At 43.5% G+C, this 18949-nt stretch overlaps 2 protein-coding genes across 4 annotated transcripts in view; one reads left to right on the forward strand and one right to left on the reverse strand.

The window, feature by feature from the left end:
* The window catches only part of LOC136786324 (nuclear pore complex protein Nup153-like), a 378386-nt gene that overhangs the window by 238292 nt on the left and 121145 nt on the right, over positions 1-18949 (forward strand). The gene's annotated exons all lie outside the window — the stretch shown is intronic.
* LOC136789853 (mucin-17-like) overlaps positions 1-18949 on the reverse strand; it is a 56999-nt gene that overhangs the window by 19503 nt on the left and 18547 nt on the right. The window contains 11 exon segments of the mRNA XM_066990997.1: positions 865-1075; positions 3456-3704; positions 5801-5883; positions 9487-9532; positions 10059-10254; positions 13505-13649; positions 15057-15233; positions 15573-15668; positions 17185-17328; positions 17670-17760; positions 17996-18088. Coding sequence (XP_066847098.1) covers positions 865-1075; positions 3456-3704; positions 5801-5883; positions 9487-9532; positions 10059-10254; positions 13505-13649; positions 15057-15233; positions 15573-15668; positions 17185-17328; positions 17670-17760; positions 17996-18088 — 1531 coding nt within the window.

Consider the following 18949-nt stretch of genomic DNA (forward strand, 5'->3'; position numbering starts at 1 on the left):
CTTATTTTTTGATTCTGCCAACAACAGAAGCAACTGACTTTCCACATTATCTATGGTTACCTACGCACGCTCAGACAAAACTTCTTTACTTATTAAAAGCTGACTTCCCCAAAACAGCTAATTTAAGAGAAACTCAAATAAGAATAGATGCAAATTTATACAACAGGACTACAGGAACAGTGAGAGGCGCTGGATATAAGACAAATCAATCTTTCATGAGGTAAAGGAGTTGCAAACCTCGTTGCCAACGGTCAAATACCTTTTCAAAGACACCCCCTCCCCCCGCGTAGACCTTAAAGTTATTGAATATTTTAAGGATAATAATCTCATAAACCACATCCGTGCACAAGTTCCCCAGTTCACCATCAAGTTAACGAGGAACTTTACTAAATTGATCAAAGCCCAAAACAAAAACAAAACAAAACAAAACAAACAAAGTCGGGACACGAGACGGAATTTTCCTCTGCCATTCTAGCATCTAGTCTTTTGTTTCGAAGACTGCAAAACAAATTAATTTTTTTAATTGCCTTAGGCAGTTAGACAGATTTTCATTCCATATCTTTTAAAAGATGGAAAATGCAACCCAGCACACTTGCAAATGACTTATTTTCAGCATTTAGCACCTGGCTAATAGAGTACCTAAAGTTAACTGATGCCTTCCAAGAGCATAAGATGTATGCTTCGTAACTGTGTATACAGTTTAAAGCTAAGATGGTTTCACAAACAGTTGTTTCGACTTTTTTGTTTGTTTTTTTTTCATTCTGTCAAAACCCTCATTCCAATTTCCTTTTGAAATTCAGATTCAAAACTAGAAATCTGTGAATAAATACAGATGGCCAGAATTCCAAATGATTTTTTACATACCTCGTCTACTTATTCTTGCTGGTTCAGGCGTGAATCTCTCATCGATTATGGTATCTTCATCTGCATAATCGTGGTGATAGTTTACCGGAGTCTCCTCCTGGTTTGCAGATTCATTTCTGTCTACACACTCCTCCTCACGCTTATTGAAATACTTCTGCAGCCACGCCGGTACAATATATTTCACCGTTTCTGTCATTCTGCTAATTATTCCCTGCTTGAAAGAAAAAACACTTGTTTAATTACAGAAACACAGTCAACAGCATATGCTGGGATACCACCTTCCACGGACCTTGAAGACAGATATTATACAGCAAATATTCACAAGACGACGACGAGGTTGATCCCTGGCATAGGATCGCTACACTTCTGGTAAACCTTAAATTCACCTAAGATTGATTTACAACTACCTATCACTTTCTGCACTTCCAAGTGACCTTGGCAAAGTTCAAAGTTTTGAAACCTCTGCCAAAATTCACCAGCAGGTCGTCAATCTGCAAGGCTATCAGGAAACTCTACGCCTGAACAGCTCCTGACCTACAGACTTGTTCCAGGACTCTTCCTCTTCGCACCCTCACGTGAAAACCAACTAAACCAGAAGTTCAGCAACTATCTACTGCGACAGTCAGGACCATACTACCCATTAAAATCAGTGAATCTAAATATTTTCAATTTTAGTAATGCTGAATTGCAGTGACTATACGCACAAAAACCAGTTCTGCTCTCAACAGTCAGGCTAACCCAGAAGATGTCCTGGAAGAAACACAGCTATAGCTATAGCACCAGCACCTCCTCTTGCAAGAGCCTTCTAAAGCTGTTGCCGTATTTTGTAGAAGACTGACTCTGCAGCATACATCGGGTACGATCGGAGAATTCCCACCTGACCGAAATCCCCAGGAACTACGGTTAAATAATATCCAGAAAACTGACAATCATGAGCTAGGCATCCTGCTAATCATCCCTCCTGCAGGTAGGGGGAAAAAAAAAGTAAAATAGATCCAGGACTAGTTCCCAGGAACTTCAAAGCTGCTAACTATACTGTCTACAGTGCCCAGGCACCTTCAGAGCTTAATGGTAAGAGACAGAGGGTTTGGTGGGCTGTAATTATGATCACAAGCACACAAAACACATCTATTTAAGTATTTCTAAGAATCGACTTATCGACTAAAGTTGTAGGGGGAAGGATGAGAAAAACAGCGGGGTAGGGATCAGAACCAGAGGTATAACCTCACAAAATCGCATCGGTCGCTTTCGTGCCTCCCCAACTGCATCACTGAGAGACAATTAACATTAAGCCACAGAACCTTCTGCAGAGTGGACATGATATTGAAAATAAACTGAAATTAATTGACAAATGCTCTAAGCAAGCTATCTGCTCAAAGCTCGCCCTTTTACGTTATGAACATTTGCACGATTCGTCTGGTTACAAAGCTAACTGCTATAATAAATGCACACATGTAACATCTATCAGTTTGTCTATTTATCAATCATTAAAATTCTTCCCCGATAAGTTACTGTTAATTTGATCTGCGCTGGATGTGCAGCAGCCATTCTCTGTGCAGAATCCCCCAGATATCCCCACGCACGTGTTTGCTCTGGCACACTCTTTAAATAAACCTACTGGAAAACACGCAGAGATAACAGACAATGGAAAAGTTAGAAAACCATCTCCACTGATTATTTTTAATCCACGTGTAAGGTTTATCAGTTAGCTACACAGTGTCGGCACACGCAAGCTATGGCACTTTCAACATTAATGCACTGTTCAAGCCAGAGGTTTCAACGGTTGCTCTGTAAGCGTGGGGAATGTTTGCATTGCCCTTCCAGGCCAGCTTTAGATGGACAAGATTGATTGTCAATATATGGTATAAGGGACTTGGCATTTCTGCAAGTGATAAAAACCTAATTGAGCAGCTATCCATGCGTAGCGCTCCCTTGGTTTTGCATATGATAATCAATCCCCTCAGCTACGTTGCTCATTTAATAGCGGAGAGGTTTTGGCTGAACAAACATGTGCAGAGGGCATCTCCAGAGCATCTCTCTGGGCGTCCTGACATTTCTTAGCAAAGAGCTGCTGGGAGGGATCTCGGCGCGTCCCCCCTCCAGCACGGGGATTTTCACAGCCCGAATTGACGGACCGCTTTCACCGTCAGCCTACTGTACCTTGCAGCACAAACGAGAAGCAAAGCCTGGCAGGTAACGTTCAGAGAATTGATGATGGGCTGAGGAGGGGTGCAGGGAGCGGGGAAAGCCCTGGGGGTGGCACTGGGGGTCCTGAGGGCAGCGGGCTGGGGGTGAAGGGGAGGGGGAGGAGGGGGGTAATGGGCTGGGTAGAGGGGTAAGGGGGTAAGTAAGGGGCTGAGGGGATAACTGAGGGGGTTAGGAAGGGGCTGAGGGGGTAACTGAGGGGGTTAGGAAGGGGCTGAGGGGGTAACTAAGGGGGTAACTAAGCGGTCGAGGGGGTAACTAAGGGGGTAAGGAGGTGGGTAGGGGGTAACTAAGGGGATAAAGGGGCGGGTAAGGGAAGGGGGTAAGTAAGGGGGTAACTGGTGGGCTGAGGGGGAAGGGCCCGCTGTGGGGGGGCCGCTCCTCACCCGCTTGCTCCTGGCACAGGGGGGCTTCGCGGCGCCCAAACGGTGGCGCCGCCTCTTCACCTTGCCGCCGGCCGCTCCTCCTCCTCCTCCTCCTCCTCCTCCTGCTCCTCCTCCTCCTGATCGGGCTCCTGGGCTGCCGCCCGGCGCCCCGCCGCCACCGGCCCTGCCACCGCCGGCCATGCCGCTGCCGGTCGCGCCGCTACCGGTCGCGCCGCCCGAGGCCATACCGCCCCCCCCCCGCGTTCGGTGCCGTCACGGGGCCCCCCCGCCCCCCGCCGCCACGCGCCGCGGGGCCTGCCCTGCCCCTCGTGGGAATAAAAATGTTGTTTTTGCAGAGTTACGTTGTTTAAAGGTAAGGAATGGGGTATTGAGGTGTGCTTGCAGCGATAAGAACGCTTAGCAGGCGACCTTGTAAAACGCAGACAACCAGACTCCGTAGAACAATTCGGGGAAAATCACGGTGTTGAGTCAAGTCAGGTAAGTGAAGAAACATCACCGCTTCAACCAGTAAAAAAGTCAAAAGAAATTCGAAATTTAACAGGCCGGCAACGGAAGGCCATGCATTGTCTGGGAAGCATCAGACAGATTGTGAGCCTGGATCACCCCCTCAGTGGGGAAACAGGGGAGGGTCCCGTCATCAAAAAGTATATAAACTGGGTTTTGGAACCAGCAGGGGCGCTCCTGCTCGTGGGACGCCCGCCACTGCGATCGCGAATAAATTCCTGCTTCGCTGAGCTCCTCGCCTGAGCCCAAGTTCTTGGCTACGGAGTGTTTCTCACAATTTGGGGCTCGTCCGGGAGCCAGTCGCCTACTGGGGAGCCCCACCGCCGCAGCAGCAGGAAGGCATGCCCCGCTGATTTCAGCGGTCCTGTGCATCGACGGCGGCGGTTCTGCGGAGAGCTGACAGAGGGCCCGAGACTGATGAAAGAGGCAGGATCCGTGAAGGAGTGGGGAAGGGAAGAAGGCAGGCACTCCGGCTTTGAGAATTGATCCGGTAACTCTGTGCACAGACCAAGGTAAGAAATAGGAAGTATTGCCTTGGGGGTCGGGTGAGACTCTGTGTGCCGTGTGATTGAGACGTACTTTTGTACGGAGCGAGTGTGGAGTCCTGATCCGCGGTTCCGCAGCTCCGCGAGGGGCGCGGCCGGAGACGGACGAAGCGTGAGATGAGGGAGAGAAAGGAAGAGTCTCGGGAAATGCGGTGTATGGTAAGCCCTTGCACGGGGAAGTGCTTGGCAATACACCAGGGAAATTTGGTGTGCGGTAGTCCTCGCACGGACGGGACGCCCGCCACTGCGATCGCGAATAAATTCCTGCTTCGCTGAGCTCCTCGCCTGAGCCCAAGTTCTTGGCTACGGAGTGTTTCTCACACCCTCCCCCTCCCTCCCTCGCGCGCCCCCTCCCCTCACGGGAACGCGCGCCCCCCCCTCCCGCTGCCGCTCCCGTTCCTCGCCCCGCCCCGGTCCCGTCCCGGTCCCGCCGCCCTCCCGCTCCCGCCCTCAGGACCCGGCCGCCATAATGAACCCCGGCCCGGCCACCGTAAGCACGGGGCTAGGAGTCACCTCCAGAGCCTCCCCGCGCCGTGGCGCCGACCGCCGGTGTGCCGCAGCACCGCGCCGGGCGTGGGACGGCGCCCCGAGCCCACAGTGCTCGTCAGAAAAGCCCCGCACCGACAACCGATACCCCCGCACCGACAACCAACAGCCCCCACGCCGACAACCAACGCACAAGCAGAGTTTTAGGCCGGATTCGTGGCCCCGTTGGTCCGGGAAGCGGTCGTCACGCTAAATTCTACCTTACGGCAGGGGAACGATGGGCATCGTGACAGATCGCCGCCCCAGAAAATAAACACAGAAATAAATAATAAAAACGATAACGGGACGTGAATCGTGCCCTTAATAACAGACATTGGGCAGTGAAATCACCGACTTCTGCAACAATCCGTGCTCAGGGAACTGACTAAAACCCCTCCTGCATTGGCCATGTAATAGCTAGGCAAACATCACATAATGCTTCCCTCCCTCACGTACACCAAACCTATTAAGGCAACCATAGTAGTGTGATAACGTGATTTTTCTCCTCCAGATCAGCGTCAAAGGCAGCTACGCTAGGTTTGCTCATAAGTTCAAACGCTGCTTTATTTATTTATTTAAATGCCATTTTTCCTATTTAGAAGGATTTCCATAGGGTGACAGGCCTTTAATGACACTCACGACTCAGAAACATTTGCCGATGCAGTCAAACGGTGTCTATTAACGCGAGGCACTGAAGTTAATTGGTATTAAAAATGAGCCAAAACGAAAGGCAAGTATCTGCGTGTCCAGCAGAATGACAGCGATCATCACCATTTGATCAACCTTCCCTGTGAGTTCTATCTGCAAGTTACTTTGAGGTAGCGCTAGAAAGAAGCGGTTGGTCCAGAGCATCCCTGCAAAAAGAAACATCCACGGCTTAAGTACCGTTTACTCTTTTGGTATCCTTTTAAGTACTTTTTACCCGTTTCGGACTCCTGCCTTTTCCCAGCTCACTGATGACAGCATTAGTAGCCCCTCAAGCTACTGTCCTACAGCCTTTCCCACAGTGAAGAGATAGGAAAAACCCCACTACTTCTTGAAAAAAAAAACCAGCAGGTTTTTGAATAAAAGCACTCTCTGTTGCAGCTAGGTACAACGAAAAGAGTTTATGAAATCATTACGGGACATTCTTGTAGAAAACTTCCTCAAGCTTGGAAGAAAAAAAAACATTTCAGCTAAGTAAAACAGAAAATAACTGGAAGAAGTGAAGTATGGCGGTGTTGGAAAAGTTGCTTCAAAGACTTGTTTAATTAAAAAGAAGGAAGAAAGCAAGATCCTACTGCAATCCCATCTTTGTCAAACTGATGGCGGGCACCAGTACGATGTGTTCAGCTAACACAGGCTGGAAGTTGTAACTGCAGCTGTGAAGTTTACCCAGTAAAAAGACTCCGCAAAGCATTCTAGCAGTTCCGATGCAATCACTGCTTCCTGAATTTGTGACTCACGGTTAACACGGCAGTACAGGAAGAAGTCTGGCATTCACTGTGCTCTTACGGTAAAGAATCTGCACTGCGCACACCATCCCAAGCCAGGTATGCGCTCCTAACAGGAAAGGACGATAGGCTGATAAGTCTCAGCAGAGGGAAAAAGACATCAGAGAACTACTTTATAACAGCAGCACGCGGGCTGCAACCAACGTTCTCTTCCTCTCATCATTTTCATTTATGTGGACTCCAAGAGTCTGCACTCCCAACATCTTTCAGCTCTGGAGAACAAACAGCCCAACCAATCTCATTCACTGAACTACAAAGCTGGTATTTTCGCTATCTAGTCCGGAAAAGAAGGCGCACGTCTCTAACGTACAGTGTAGAGACCTTGTTAATAGGCAAAGTCTGCATAAAATAGGTGGCCACAGCCTGATTTTCTGACGTTCAGGGCCTTGGGTCACACACCACCACAGTATCAGACTTAATGAAGTCACCAATCTATGTGGGCCCCTCATTACACAGGTCACCTGTTATGGACCAACCTCTCAAAGGCCGAAAAACAGCACTGGTAGTGCCGGGCCAACACATATCTGTAGCATCCCATTTCTGGGTGACAACACAATGAATGTTTCCACAAAGTACTCGATGCAACCTAACTACTGTGTTTGGTGAGGCAAAGCAAGCCGTGTCAAAGCAGCGTAGCACCCAGGCACATTCCTGGAAGATGTTTTGCTGCTCACGTTGAAGAAAATAGATAAAAAAATCCTGTGCAGTTTGCGCTTCTGAGCTCAAGTACCACAGCTATGCACTACAATTGAAGTGGCATCAAACCTTGTAAGGTTTTGAAGCTTCAGCACTGCCATCCAAATTCAAGGAGGCTGCATCTATTATCTTGAATTTGCCCCAGCTCAGTCCCCTGAAACAATTCCATAGACACGTACAAGCAACCCTTTTCCCACCCAGATTCTTTGCTTCATCTATTCCACCTCTACCTTGTGTCATATTCTTATTAATCTGCCCCTCAAAAGACTCCCTGGCTCACACAAAGAAGCAACCCAACAAATCCCTGTTCCCCGCCACGTTGCTTTCATGCTTTGGGAAGAGTTAACTGCAACAGCTCTAACTGTGATGCCACCTCACCCCCTCAACCTATGTGAGGTTCTTTGCCTTCTGTCTCCTCCTACGTGTACACCTGCACTAGAACCAGGAAGAATGTGCTTCCTACAATACTCCAAGAGCCTTTTCTGTTTCAGGATGTCATCATTTCAATTCAGGACTGAAAGTATTCCTCGCAAAAACCCAACAGCTAATAGCTAACAGAAGCAGTTGCTGGTGATCAGCTACAAGTAACCTGGAAGTACTGAGGAGTCACAAAAGAGAATTTGCATTACATTTAAGAACAGCATGCAGCTTAGGACCACTCTTTCACTAACTACACTAAGCCATAAAAAAGAATTGGATTCTTACCTGCCATCACAGCAATTATGGTTTATGTTGCCCCCAACATATGTATATAATGTTGCCCCCAACATTATGTTGCCCCCCTGTTGCTGCAGGAAAAAGTGGGCACAGGTGTTTCCGTAGCAAGGCCTGTGAGTGTCTCCCATACATACTTCCAGTCTAAGCAAGCACATGAAAGGCTTGGCTTGTCGCTTACCTAAGGAACCAGGAAAACAAGGGAAAGCTAGATTTTGCTTGTGTCCTAATGCCCATATAAAAATAAAGACAGATGAAATACCCTTACTACCTTGTTAAATTCCATAAGCCGGAAGAGAACGTGCTGCACACAGGTACAAGTAAAATCCCTTGCTGGCAGGTTTGCAGAAACAAATTTTTTATTTACACAGGCAAGTCTTATCTTTAGACCCCATTTACCTCTTTACATTTCTCGAATATTTACATGACTTCATGATGCTCCAAGAAGAGAGTGATGAACAAAAAGATTACAGAAACTGTCAAAAGCATAGCAAAAAAAACCCAACCTATCATTGTGCTTTAAAACTTATGAGCTAGAATAATGTAGAAGAAATGTAGTTTTAGCACTTTGGTCCTAACGGTCATGCTCTAGAAGACACTTAAATAGCAGAGGGGATTTCAGAAGTGACCGTATCCAGAGGTTGCCAGTGACAATTCATGAGTGAATCGTAGAGTTCTTCGCTTGTCTCCGTGAATTGTCTGTTCATTTCATCAACATCCAAGTAGAGCTGTGGATCTGAAAATAAAAGCCTGGTAAGTCCAAGTATCAAATCTGAGGCATGCGCACAAAAAAACTTCACGTGAAATGGCTAATAAAATGTATTTTAAGCTAAGTGTAATAAGCTATTAGATCTACTAATTTTAGTGAGGTATTTAGTCCTCTAAAATTTTGAGCCTCACAGCTCCAACTTTTGGGAATTTGTATATTAGAAGGCTGGGACTAGAACCGTCTTTCAAGATAAAGACAAAGACAATGTTTAAGATAGTAAAGATAACGTTTAAGGATAATCAGCCATGAAACCCTCCCAAGAGTCATTTAATTCACTTCTACGGCAATACACGTTACATAGGATAGTTTCTAAACACTAACACAAAATGCCTCCACGTGAGGAACTTTGCAAACCTTCCAGGACACAAATATGTTTTGTACCGTATTTGTAAGTGCAAGCTGAATCCTCCTTTTGGAATCTGCAACATAAGCTTTTACCTCAGGGTGGAGAACAAAGCTTTTGCATATTACTGAGTTTCTAATATAAAATCTGTTTAGCGGAACCAATACAAAGAACAAAATTCTGTCTTAGACCATTTTCAAATGGGAATGAAGGCACAGGTACAAGAAACCTGCTGCGAAGCATTGACAGTGTCCCGTTTTACTTGATGCGGTCAGTGTATGCTGTATCAGCTTTAAAACCCCAGCTGATTGCAGATCAACCCCACAGAGGTTTGACCTCAGCTGAATTTTCAAGATGTTCTTCATCCAGTAGAGGTTGGCTTGTATTGTTAAAAGGCACAAGGATGGCTAAACTCAAGTGACAATGATAGAACCCTTATTACCGTCAGTAATTAGGTCATCACCGATTGCAGTCATAACTGAAGATTCCTGAAAGACAGAAAAGGCTAAGTTTAATCATAACTCATTTCAGAAAGCATCACAGATTCAAAGTGCTGCAGTCTCAACCCATTCCTTCTTCCTACAACTACAAGGATAGATGGCATTTTATCTACTTATTTTTAGAAGAAAGCCAATATTACAGTACAGGTTGGAAGGGACCTCCGGAGGTCACAACTAATACATTGACCACGATAAGACCACTTACAACAACTGTTTAATTTGCTTTAAGCAAAGCAAATCAGAAGAACAGGAACAGAAGAAGCGTACGCAATTATGCTGTCAAAACCATTCTTTGGTATGCGTGAACAAATAATGGTGTATAAATCACTAATTCTATGGATTTACTATTTAAGCACTTAAATACAAACACCTCTGAATGGAATCTGCTCTTTTAACTTCACACTAAGCAGAAAGCATGTTTTCAACTTCGGATTCTTTTTGCTGATTCACACAAATCTGTACAACATACTATCTGTGAAATATTTTCTTTACAGCAAGCGTGCACTATCTTTACCTCAAAAACAGCTGGAGCCATTAAAGAATCTCCTAAAGAGCAGTCTCCAACAGCTTGCATGCTGTCATAGGGAGCATAGGAGCTGTAGTTGTAGTCAGCGTAAGCATCGTAACTCCTCTGCGAGTGGTAGTTCTGGTAATCTTGGCAATAATCATTATAGTTGTATGACTGGTACCGCTGCAATTCTGCTTTCAGTCTGAAACATGAGAAGTTGCATACAGTCAGAGAACAGGAGACTGTAAACCCAGTTCTGAACTTAAACAATTTGTCAGCTTACATACTTCAAAGCTTAAAAGGAAGCTTTCCTAAACAGTCACCTAAGTGACAGCTTAAGTCACAGCTCAAAACCTCATTTCTATAGAAGCAAGCATCCTCACCTTTACCAATACCAGAAGGAATTGTTCTCATGGATTAACTCCAGAGCCTTGACATGGTTACCTGTACACATCAAGTATTTTTAGCGTTGGCATAAGCAAGCTGCTGCTAAGTCTCTGTGCTTTGCTAAAGATTGATTTAAGACCAGAGACATTTATCAAGCACAGCTGCTTTAAAGATGCAGTCTTAACCCTTCTATCTTTTGTTTGGTTAATTACTAGATCTTATTTCCAGAAAGAAGTGAATGGAGTCAGATTATCCATTTCAAAGAAGCATCTGACGCTGCCTGTCAGTTTGCCATGTCTACCTCCACCTGCTCAGTTTTTCTGTTTGTTTAAAGTCCATTAAACATTCAACAGCTGCCAACTATACCGCTCAGGTGAAGTCAGTCTTGCTTAACAACACAATCGCGATTCTCCAGCATGACGCCTTATTATTAGTGGGAGAATTACAAAATACACTGGTTCTTAAGAAGAAAGGGCCAGCTGATTAGCTTTCACTACTTTCCCTTTCAAGATTTTCTCAGGGGCAGCTTCAGACTAATGACAAGAACCAAGACAAGTGCTATCTGTACTAAAACTGACGTACACTGCATAAAGAACATTCAGATAACCCAGCTGCATATTCAAAAAAATCCGCTGTTTAGACTCGTCTTCACTGATTCTGTACAGGCAGACCTCCTGTGTTTGCAGTGCCCAGTTTCTCTGACTTGAATTGGGGATGCAGAGAAGTGAGTTCTATGCTTTTGGGGAAGAATACAAGCTGAAGGCATTCTGAAATAGCTTCCAAACTAAGCAAACATGAGGGACAAACTAATCCAATGGCTGGGTATTTCAATGCTAAGAGAGCACGGTACTCAGCCATTCAGAAACGTATTACTGATGTGTATTTTAATACTTACATTTGTTTCAATACTGCAAAGCTACACAAGTTCTAATAAAGAGGTAATCCATTGTCTTGTTACTGTAGTAAACAAACAGAAGATACATCATCTTAGGTCTTCTGCTTCCAACTGCACTCTTCCTACATACAGTTGCGTAGGGAAGGAAAATCTGAAAATACTGTTGACGTTCTTCTGGATAGCCGAAGCAAGAAAACATGTTTGTGGCTTATTCTTGTTTTCAAAATAAAACAATATTAATTTAATCAAAAAATTTTGGCAAAGAAGTTTGGACAGTGCTCTCTTGGAGAAGAGCATTTCCATTCTAAAGCAGAAGGAGGCAACATTTGCAGAATTATGCTAGGTAAACAGAAACAGAAGTGTCATTTTTTACTATTTAACAGAACACACAAGCTGACCTCATGAACATACTGAAATTGTTTATATGAAGTCCTGTTTTGTCAGTATCCTGGATCAAAGTTCATCAAATTTGGTATCAATTCTTTAACCGTTCAGAGACCTGAATTGCCTTAAATAAGTGATAGAACTGAGCCGGTAGAGTAAGAAACCCTCTCAGGAAGTGCTAAGCTTTAAACTCCCCATTGCCCTAAGCTCATGAAAAGCAAAGAATAGCATTCTAAACCTGTTCTAGTAATAACGCCTTTGGCTTTCTCCCTGCGTTCCCATTTTCCCCCCCCACTTCTTTCCTGTCAACCCACTGTAAAACTAGTTATGTGCTTCTCTCAAACTAGAGGGAAAGCTCTAAGAACAAGAACTCCCTAGCATATAAAACCACTTGTTGTCCCTTCTACCTTATGCAGGCCCAAACCTGAAAATATTTACCAATGCATTCAGCTTTGCTACTGTTGAGAAACAAGGCTGGTTACAATGGCAGCTAAGCCCAAGTTGCGCCGTCTGGCTAGACTTAACAGTTGGATTCCCCCAGCCGTCCTGAAGCAGGTTGATGAATCCAGGGAGTCAAAACATAGGACTTCTGCATTTCTGGTTTTGTAGACTGCATCCTGTGTACAGCCACTACAGCAAGGGCCACAGACTTTCCAAAGGCAGAGCTAGGAGAATCTGATTATTTAGAATAACTGTATCAATGCACAACTCCTTGGTTACCTTTTAGAAATTCCTATGCTCAGCCGGATTCCTTTTCCCCCCAGGCCTGGTGCGTTCTGGCAGTCTTGCAGTGCCCTCATCTGATCACCTTGCTCACCAAATCTGACATAGGCATACCCTCTACTATTTTCAAAAGGGAGAAAACCAATTCTGGTATGCATAACAGTTACAAAGCTAACGAATTCAATTTCTGTCTTCTACAAAAAACAGAAGATAGCAGCTACTTATAGCTTCTATTACTTAAGCAACCTCTCTGGCATGTGCACGTGCACAGAAAAGGCTTTCACCAAATTAAAAAACTTGGGCCAGAAGCAAAAAGCTTATTCCTTGGTAGCATTAAGATGCAACTCACTGAGAGCCAGCAAAACAATACATTTTAAGTGCTCTCTGCGTAAGTAATCAGATTCCATATTTCTGCATATACAGCAGTTAATCAGTTAGCACTAACCCACTCCTTTTGGAGCCACAAACTTTATTGGTCACAAACACCAAGAGCTGGCTGTAATTATCTGTAATTATCTGAACCAGTATTAACCGGTACCTCTGAACAGTACCTGAAGGTTTGAACTACATTCTAGTCCTGATCTTTCCAGTCAAAACTGTTTAAAAAACAACCCACCAAACAGTAAAAGAAACAAGAAAACCCCATGCTTCCTCTCTACATAAAACTTTTCACAATTGTGTTTTCTGCCCACCACCTGGCTTTAAAAAGTATACGAACTTCTTTGAAAGATCATGTTTTTAGTCTGAACTCCAAATGAACAACGTGTAGGGCATGTAAAGAACAAGCACGTCATTAATGAAAGCTTTTCTCTAAAAAGGATAAACTTATTCTTGGGGAAAAGTGTGGAAACAGATGTTATCTAGGCAATATTCCTACAGGAAAAACGAATAATTTTGCCACACCTCAAAGGAAAAAATAATTGTGCTTAACAGGTAAGAAAATAAAAAAAATCAGAGCAAACCAAAAAATAAATCACAGAATATACATCCTCGTTTTAATCATGAAGTATTACCTTTGAGCTCTGCTTTGGTGCTTGGCTTTGCACTTTCACAGGCTACACACTTCATGGCCTCTGCTTTGTTTTGAACCAAGCAGGTCTCCCAATCCCAGCTTCCTTCAGGCTTCTTGAATTTGTCTAAATCCAGAAATTCTCCAGAAGGAGCAGAAAATGCAGATGCACTGCTACTGGTCACAGGTGTTGGACCCTCTGTGAGACAAACAAGACAGTTAACCATCCTGTTTGAACATGAACTATGAAATGAGCATTAACTTTTAAATTTGATTTGTCAAATCCCACAGAAATGTTCAAAACTACTCCGCAACTCCCCCCCCCCCCCCCCGCCCCTGAAAAAAATAAAAGCCACCAAAAACCCACAAAGAAACAAAGAAACAAACAAAAAAACCAGAGTGGAACTCAAAGCTTCCAAACAACACACAACTCTGTTCAGCACACAAGCTTCTGCTGCTGTTGACGACAGTGTAACCTCCATAAAGAGGCCTGACAGGTGCCTTTTAAAAAAAAGGTGCCTTTTAAGAGAGAAGCAGAAGATAACGCTTCAAATTCAAAACCGGAAAGACAAGAATGGCTCTTCCCTTCCACAGCACACGCAGAAAACTTTTATCCTAGGATTACTTGCATCGCTCTTCCTCTTGACAAGTGCAACGTAACCGTGCAATTCACTGCACCATGGTCACAGTAAAGCCCTCATTTCCAAAATTCCTCCTTGCAATGGCAAGAGCCTCAGACAAAGATGCCGACTGACCGCTCAGAGGTTGGAAGTCCAAGAGAATCAACTCTGTCTGAAATCCATTATCTTACCTCATGAAATTTCAGTCTTACCGCACAGGATGATTACAAAAGCCCGGTCTAGTCCATCTTAATTTGTTTCTTCCACGATATATTTGCACAGGTGTTTTTCGATGTAATGGCATGTTAAATGACATTTAGAGTCAAAGTTAAAATTAGAATCGTATTTTAAAAACAATACAACCACGCTCAAAATCAATTACGGTCACACACAATGGGAAACAACCCAGTACTGCCCTGAAGAAGTTACCCAGCGGGTCACTCGCTTTCTTGAAGCCTACCACTGACCTTCATAGGCATCTCTCTGCTTTAGCTTAAGACTAGTTAAGACTACACTGTCTTGAAATCTGGCTTCACATCTCCCCTCAATTACATACAAACGGTGAGTAGAGGCATTTTGGCCACATTCTGTAATTTTTTTTACTTATTTTTTGAAAGAGAAAAACACAGTCATTTTTAACTCTTTCTATGGAGTTCTCATTTTCGCCAGTGAAAAATCACTATGTTGTTTTTAAATTAAGTCACCCACTTCAGCCATCTTCCCTCACCAGCTGCAAAGCCGGGGGTATCTGCATTGATCCAGCTCCGTACTAATACATTTCACAGTCAGTTCAATTTATGCGACAGGCTGGAACCTGGGCTGAGACCTCTGAAGTGCCTGTAAACCAATCCTGCAGACAGCCGCTAACCCGTCAACCGTACCTGGGAATCGTGTTGCTTAAAATATTCCATATATGCAACGTACTTTTATTCTGTACAAGATTCACAGAGGCTAGGATGGAAACAACAGGAAAAAAAGGACCATACCTGGTTTCTCAGACTGACAGGCTACACATTTGTTATCTTCCGTCTTATTTGGTACAAGGCATATTCCACAGTCCCAAGAGCCTTTCGCCTTCTTAAATTTGTCTCCAAAGCCCAGAGTGGCTGTTGTGTCAGTGCTGCTCGAGGAGGATGTCACTGTCACCGAGCTGTCTGTGACCACTGGTCATGTCAGAGCAGGCATTACTCCCGTTCCAGGTTTTGGTGTCTCACATGCTATACATTTTGTAGCTTCCGGTTTGTTTTGGACAAGACGTGTATCACAATCCCACGTTCCAGGTACTGTTTTGAATTTGTCTCCAAAGCCCAGCATCCCTGCTGGGGGCGCTGCTGGCTTTGAGGTGTCGCATTGACTTGAACTTACTGTCTGTTTCATACTCTCAACTGTTGAGGCTTTAGTAGCTTGACAAGTTACACATTTGTCCTTTATGTCTTTGTTTTGCAGAAAAGGGTCACATGTATCAGATTGCCAGTACGATGCTTGTTTAGAAGTCTCTTTACCTGCAGAAAAAGTTGTTATTGCAGGCCTAGTATAAACCACTGTGCTTGTCGTAGGTTGTGCAGACGTAGAAGAGCGTGTTTTCAACAATCCAAAGTCTAGGAAGCAAGAAAAAAAAGTCTTCCTGTTAGCGCAGCACCTCACTACATGTAACTAAGTGACTTTACTAGAGGGCAAAAATTTCAACTCAGGTGCCAATGGTTACAACTAGACATTCAGACCGAGCGCAACAGGAAGTCCTCAGAAATCTTATCGAAACGGATGAAATTTCATCTGCTGCACTGGGTCACAACAGAACATTTCGTTAAAGCTTCATTTAACTCTTTGTTTCCAAGCAAGCTTTAAATCAACATTTTCACTGGTCGATACAAGTACAAACAGACAGTAGCTGACTGAAATCTGACAGTCCAACGTGGAAGGGAAATAATACAATTTGATTAAGACGCGATGCCCAATCGAATCAGATTTCTAAAGCTCCTCCTTCCGTAGCAGATGACTCAAATCTACTCCAGTAACTGTACAGAAGTTTGTCCTCGGAGCAGCAATCCATACGGTATTTTCCCACAGATGCTGAATATTAATTAAATAATAAAAACTCAAGACAATTGAACAACTGTCTAATTTTCTATAATCTTTGTTCAAAATGCATCGGACACAGGACAACTCCTTATTTAAAAGGTGGCAATTTTAACAGAAAAGACAAGCTACTAATACAGAAAGACTAAAGGAAATGCATCTTAAACAGCAGCTCAAGTTGCTTGTAAATCTACCTTGAACATAGTTGTTTTGTGGTTTGTTTGTTGTTTTTTTTTAGTCAAAACTGAAGTCTTTGAACAATGTGGATTTAGATTCTGCTTCTTTTAAACCGATAAAGAAAGTGAATGTCACTTCACTCAGAGGTCTTTCCTTAAACAAAATGCACAATGTATTTTCTCTCACTTAGCTCTTTCCAGTAGAGAAATGTGCTGCCTTCTTAACAAGTATGTAAGTTAGAAGAAGACTTTTGGGAAAAGATCAAATTCAATAAAGCCCTTTTTCTTAAAAGATATCTTTTCCACAGACACACTTTATGAAACTGTTGAAAACAATTGCAATTGCTTAAAAACAAAATTCAGAAAAGGGTTTTTAACGTAAAACACTCCACTGCTGTTTGCAGTTTAAATTTTAATCCACAGGAGCCATTGTAAGCTAAGGCCCAAAGATTCGCAGCTTTCGCCATGTATTTGGAACTGAAGCTCTTTCCTATTCTTTCTTCACCTGGGCTGGAGGTGGGACAGGAGTGTTGAGTTTTACAAACATTTCCTTTTCAATTCCACAAATTGTATTTACTTAAAATGAAACACCGATTATCTGGCTAATTCTCTTAGTACCTCATTTACAATTACATCCTAACACGTAAAGGAGATGCAACCCATCTGCTTTTCATCTTGCAGTTTTACTTCCAGCAACAAACACCACTTAGAATAGAAGGGGGCAGATGCACCCTAACAAACGCAGCGCTTAATGTAATGCTCTCCTACATTCATATTTATAGCAGATACTCTATTAACCATAAGTCGTGTGTTGTTTTTTTTTTAATAAAAAATGCTAGCGTATTTTTTGCAGCATCTTTTTAAAAGGAGTTCATTATCTCTCCAGGATTTTTTAGAACGTCTAAGACGCTTCCTTCCTTTAATACGAGGGCAGTGGTGAAGGGACCACCAGCAAAATCTTTGACCTCCTCTTTCTGTGTGTTGATGTTGGTTGAGGTGGTGGTGTCTTTTGAAACAAAAGAAAACAAAAACAGCTTTCACAATGTGACCTAGTTAGAGCAGATTATACTCACTTTTGTTAGAAACAAGAATTTCCAGCTTTCATGCTTCTCACATAAGAATCTTCACAAATTCTACTTACTTTGCAATGCTTTATGATTACAAGCAAAACAAAAAGCAACAAAACAAAACAAAAATTATAAAAGCAGATCTGTCACTGGAAAAATACTGCAGAAGTCCAACACTGCCTGGAATTGCTAGCATGCGCAGACAGGACAGATTGAAGATTTAATAAAGAAAAAAAGGAAAATCAGCACTTCAGATCTGAAGTGCTAAAGTTTCAGTTACCTAGGGTAAGAAAGGGCGTCACTGGAGTACCACTGGGTCCAGAAAGTTCTGCCGATTTTACAACGGGAACACTAAATGTAAACCCAATCTGCTATGAACAAGAGAGGTTTTTCAGATTCTCAAGCCACAGGAACTTCAATCGAATGCACACACAAAACCAAATCTGAAAGCTGCTCTTCACATTTGTAGCACGCATGCTGAATGACAAATTATAAGCCAGAAGCCTACATACTTTTCTCCATCAAGGCAGATTCTGCTTTAGTGTTCTGCAACAGCCTACTAAATGCCTCAGAAAAAAAGTCAAGCTCCTTTATTATTTTACTTACAGAAGACGTAGGTAGCACTTCTGCCTCAGTAGATTTCACAACTGGAGATGAAAACGCGAACTCAGGACTGCTAACGGTACTTGTTGGTTGTATCTGTATTTTCAAAAGAATTAAAGGTTTATATTTAAGAGCAACAACTACCTGAATTCACTACCCAACAGAAGTCCCGCAGTGACGTCGAAAAACCTGATGTTTGAGTTATTTTGCAGATAAAAGTAATAATAAAACACAGGGAAGTTTCCAAGTGGGTATAGGACAATATCTTCAAAACCAAATTCCAGAAACTGAGAGGAAAAGCTGGAGATGCTACTTAGGTCTAAATGCACGGAAAAGCAAGCCAGGAAGCTGAAGAACGGCAAACTCAGCCCAATGATACTCCAAGAACTTCAGCAAACACCTCAACATGTTAAAGCAGCTGTCTACTTCAAACCGTACAAAAAATATTTCAAGTACTCTGGAACAGATTAATGTTTATTTTATTGCAATAATATGCCAATTATTGCACCCTAGGCTCATTCTATGTGAGGCTTATATGACCACGTTACCTCTAATTTAATAACTTAAATAAAGTTGTGGTTTAACCATTGCAGGCAACTAAGCACCACACAGCCACTCGCTCACTCCCTCCAAATGGAACAGGGAAAAGAACTGGAAGTAAAGAAGTAAAGTTGTTAAATTTGAGGTAGCATTAATGACTCATCGCATGTAATGGCTACCTGGAAAGACAAATGCCATAACCCTGTACATACTCCCTACTCCTTCCCCTTCTTTCCCCCAGCATTTATTGCTGAGCACGATGCTAAATGGTGTGGAATATCCCTTCGGTCCTCTGGGCTGAGTGCCCTCCCAGCCTCTTGTGCATCCCCGACCTCCTCGCTGGCAGGGCAGCGTGAGACACAGAAAAGGACTTGTCACTGTGTAAGCACTGCTCAGCAACAGCTAAAACACCAGTGC

The sequence above is a fragment of the Anser cygnoides genome, chromosome 2 (assembly GCF_040182565.1).
Source record: "Anser cygnoides isolate HZ-2024a breed goose chromosome 2, Taihu_goose_T2T_genome, whole genome shotgun sequence".
NCBI lineage: Eukaryota > Metazoa > Chordata > Aves > Anseriformes > Anatidae > Anser > Anser cygnoides.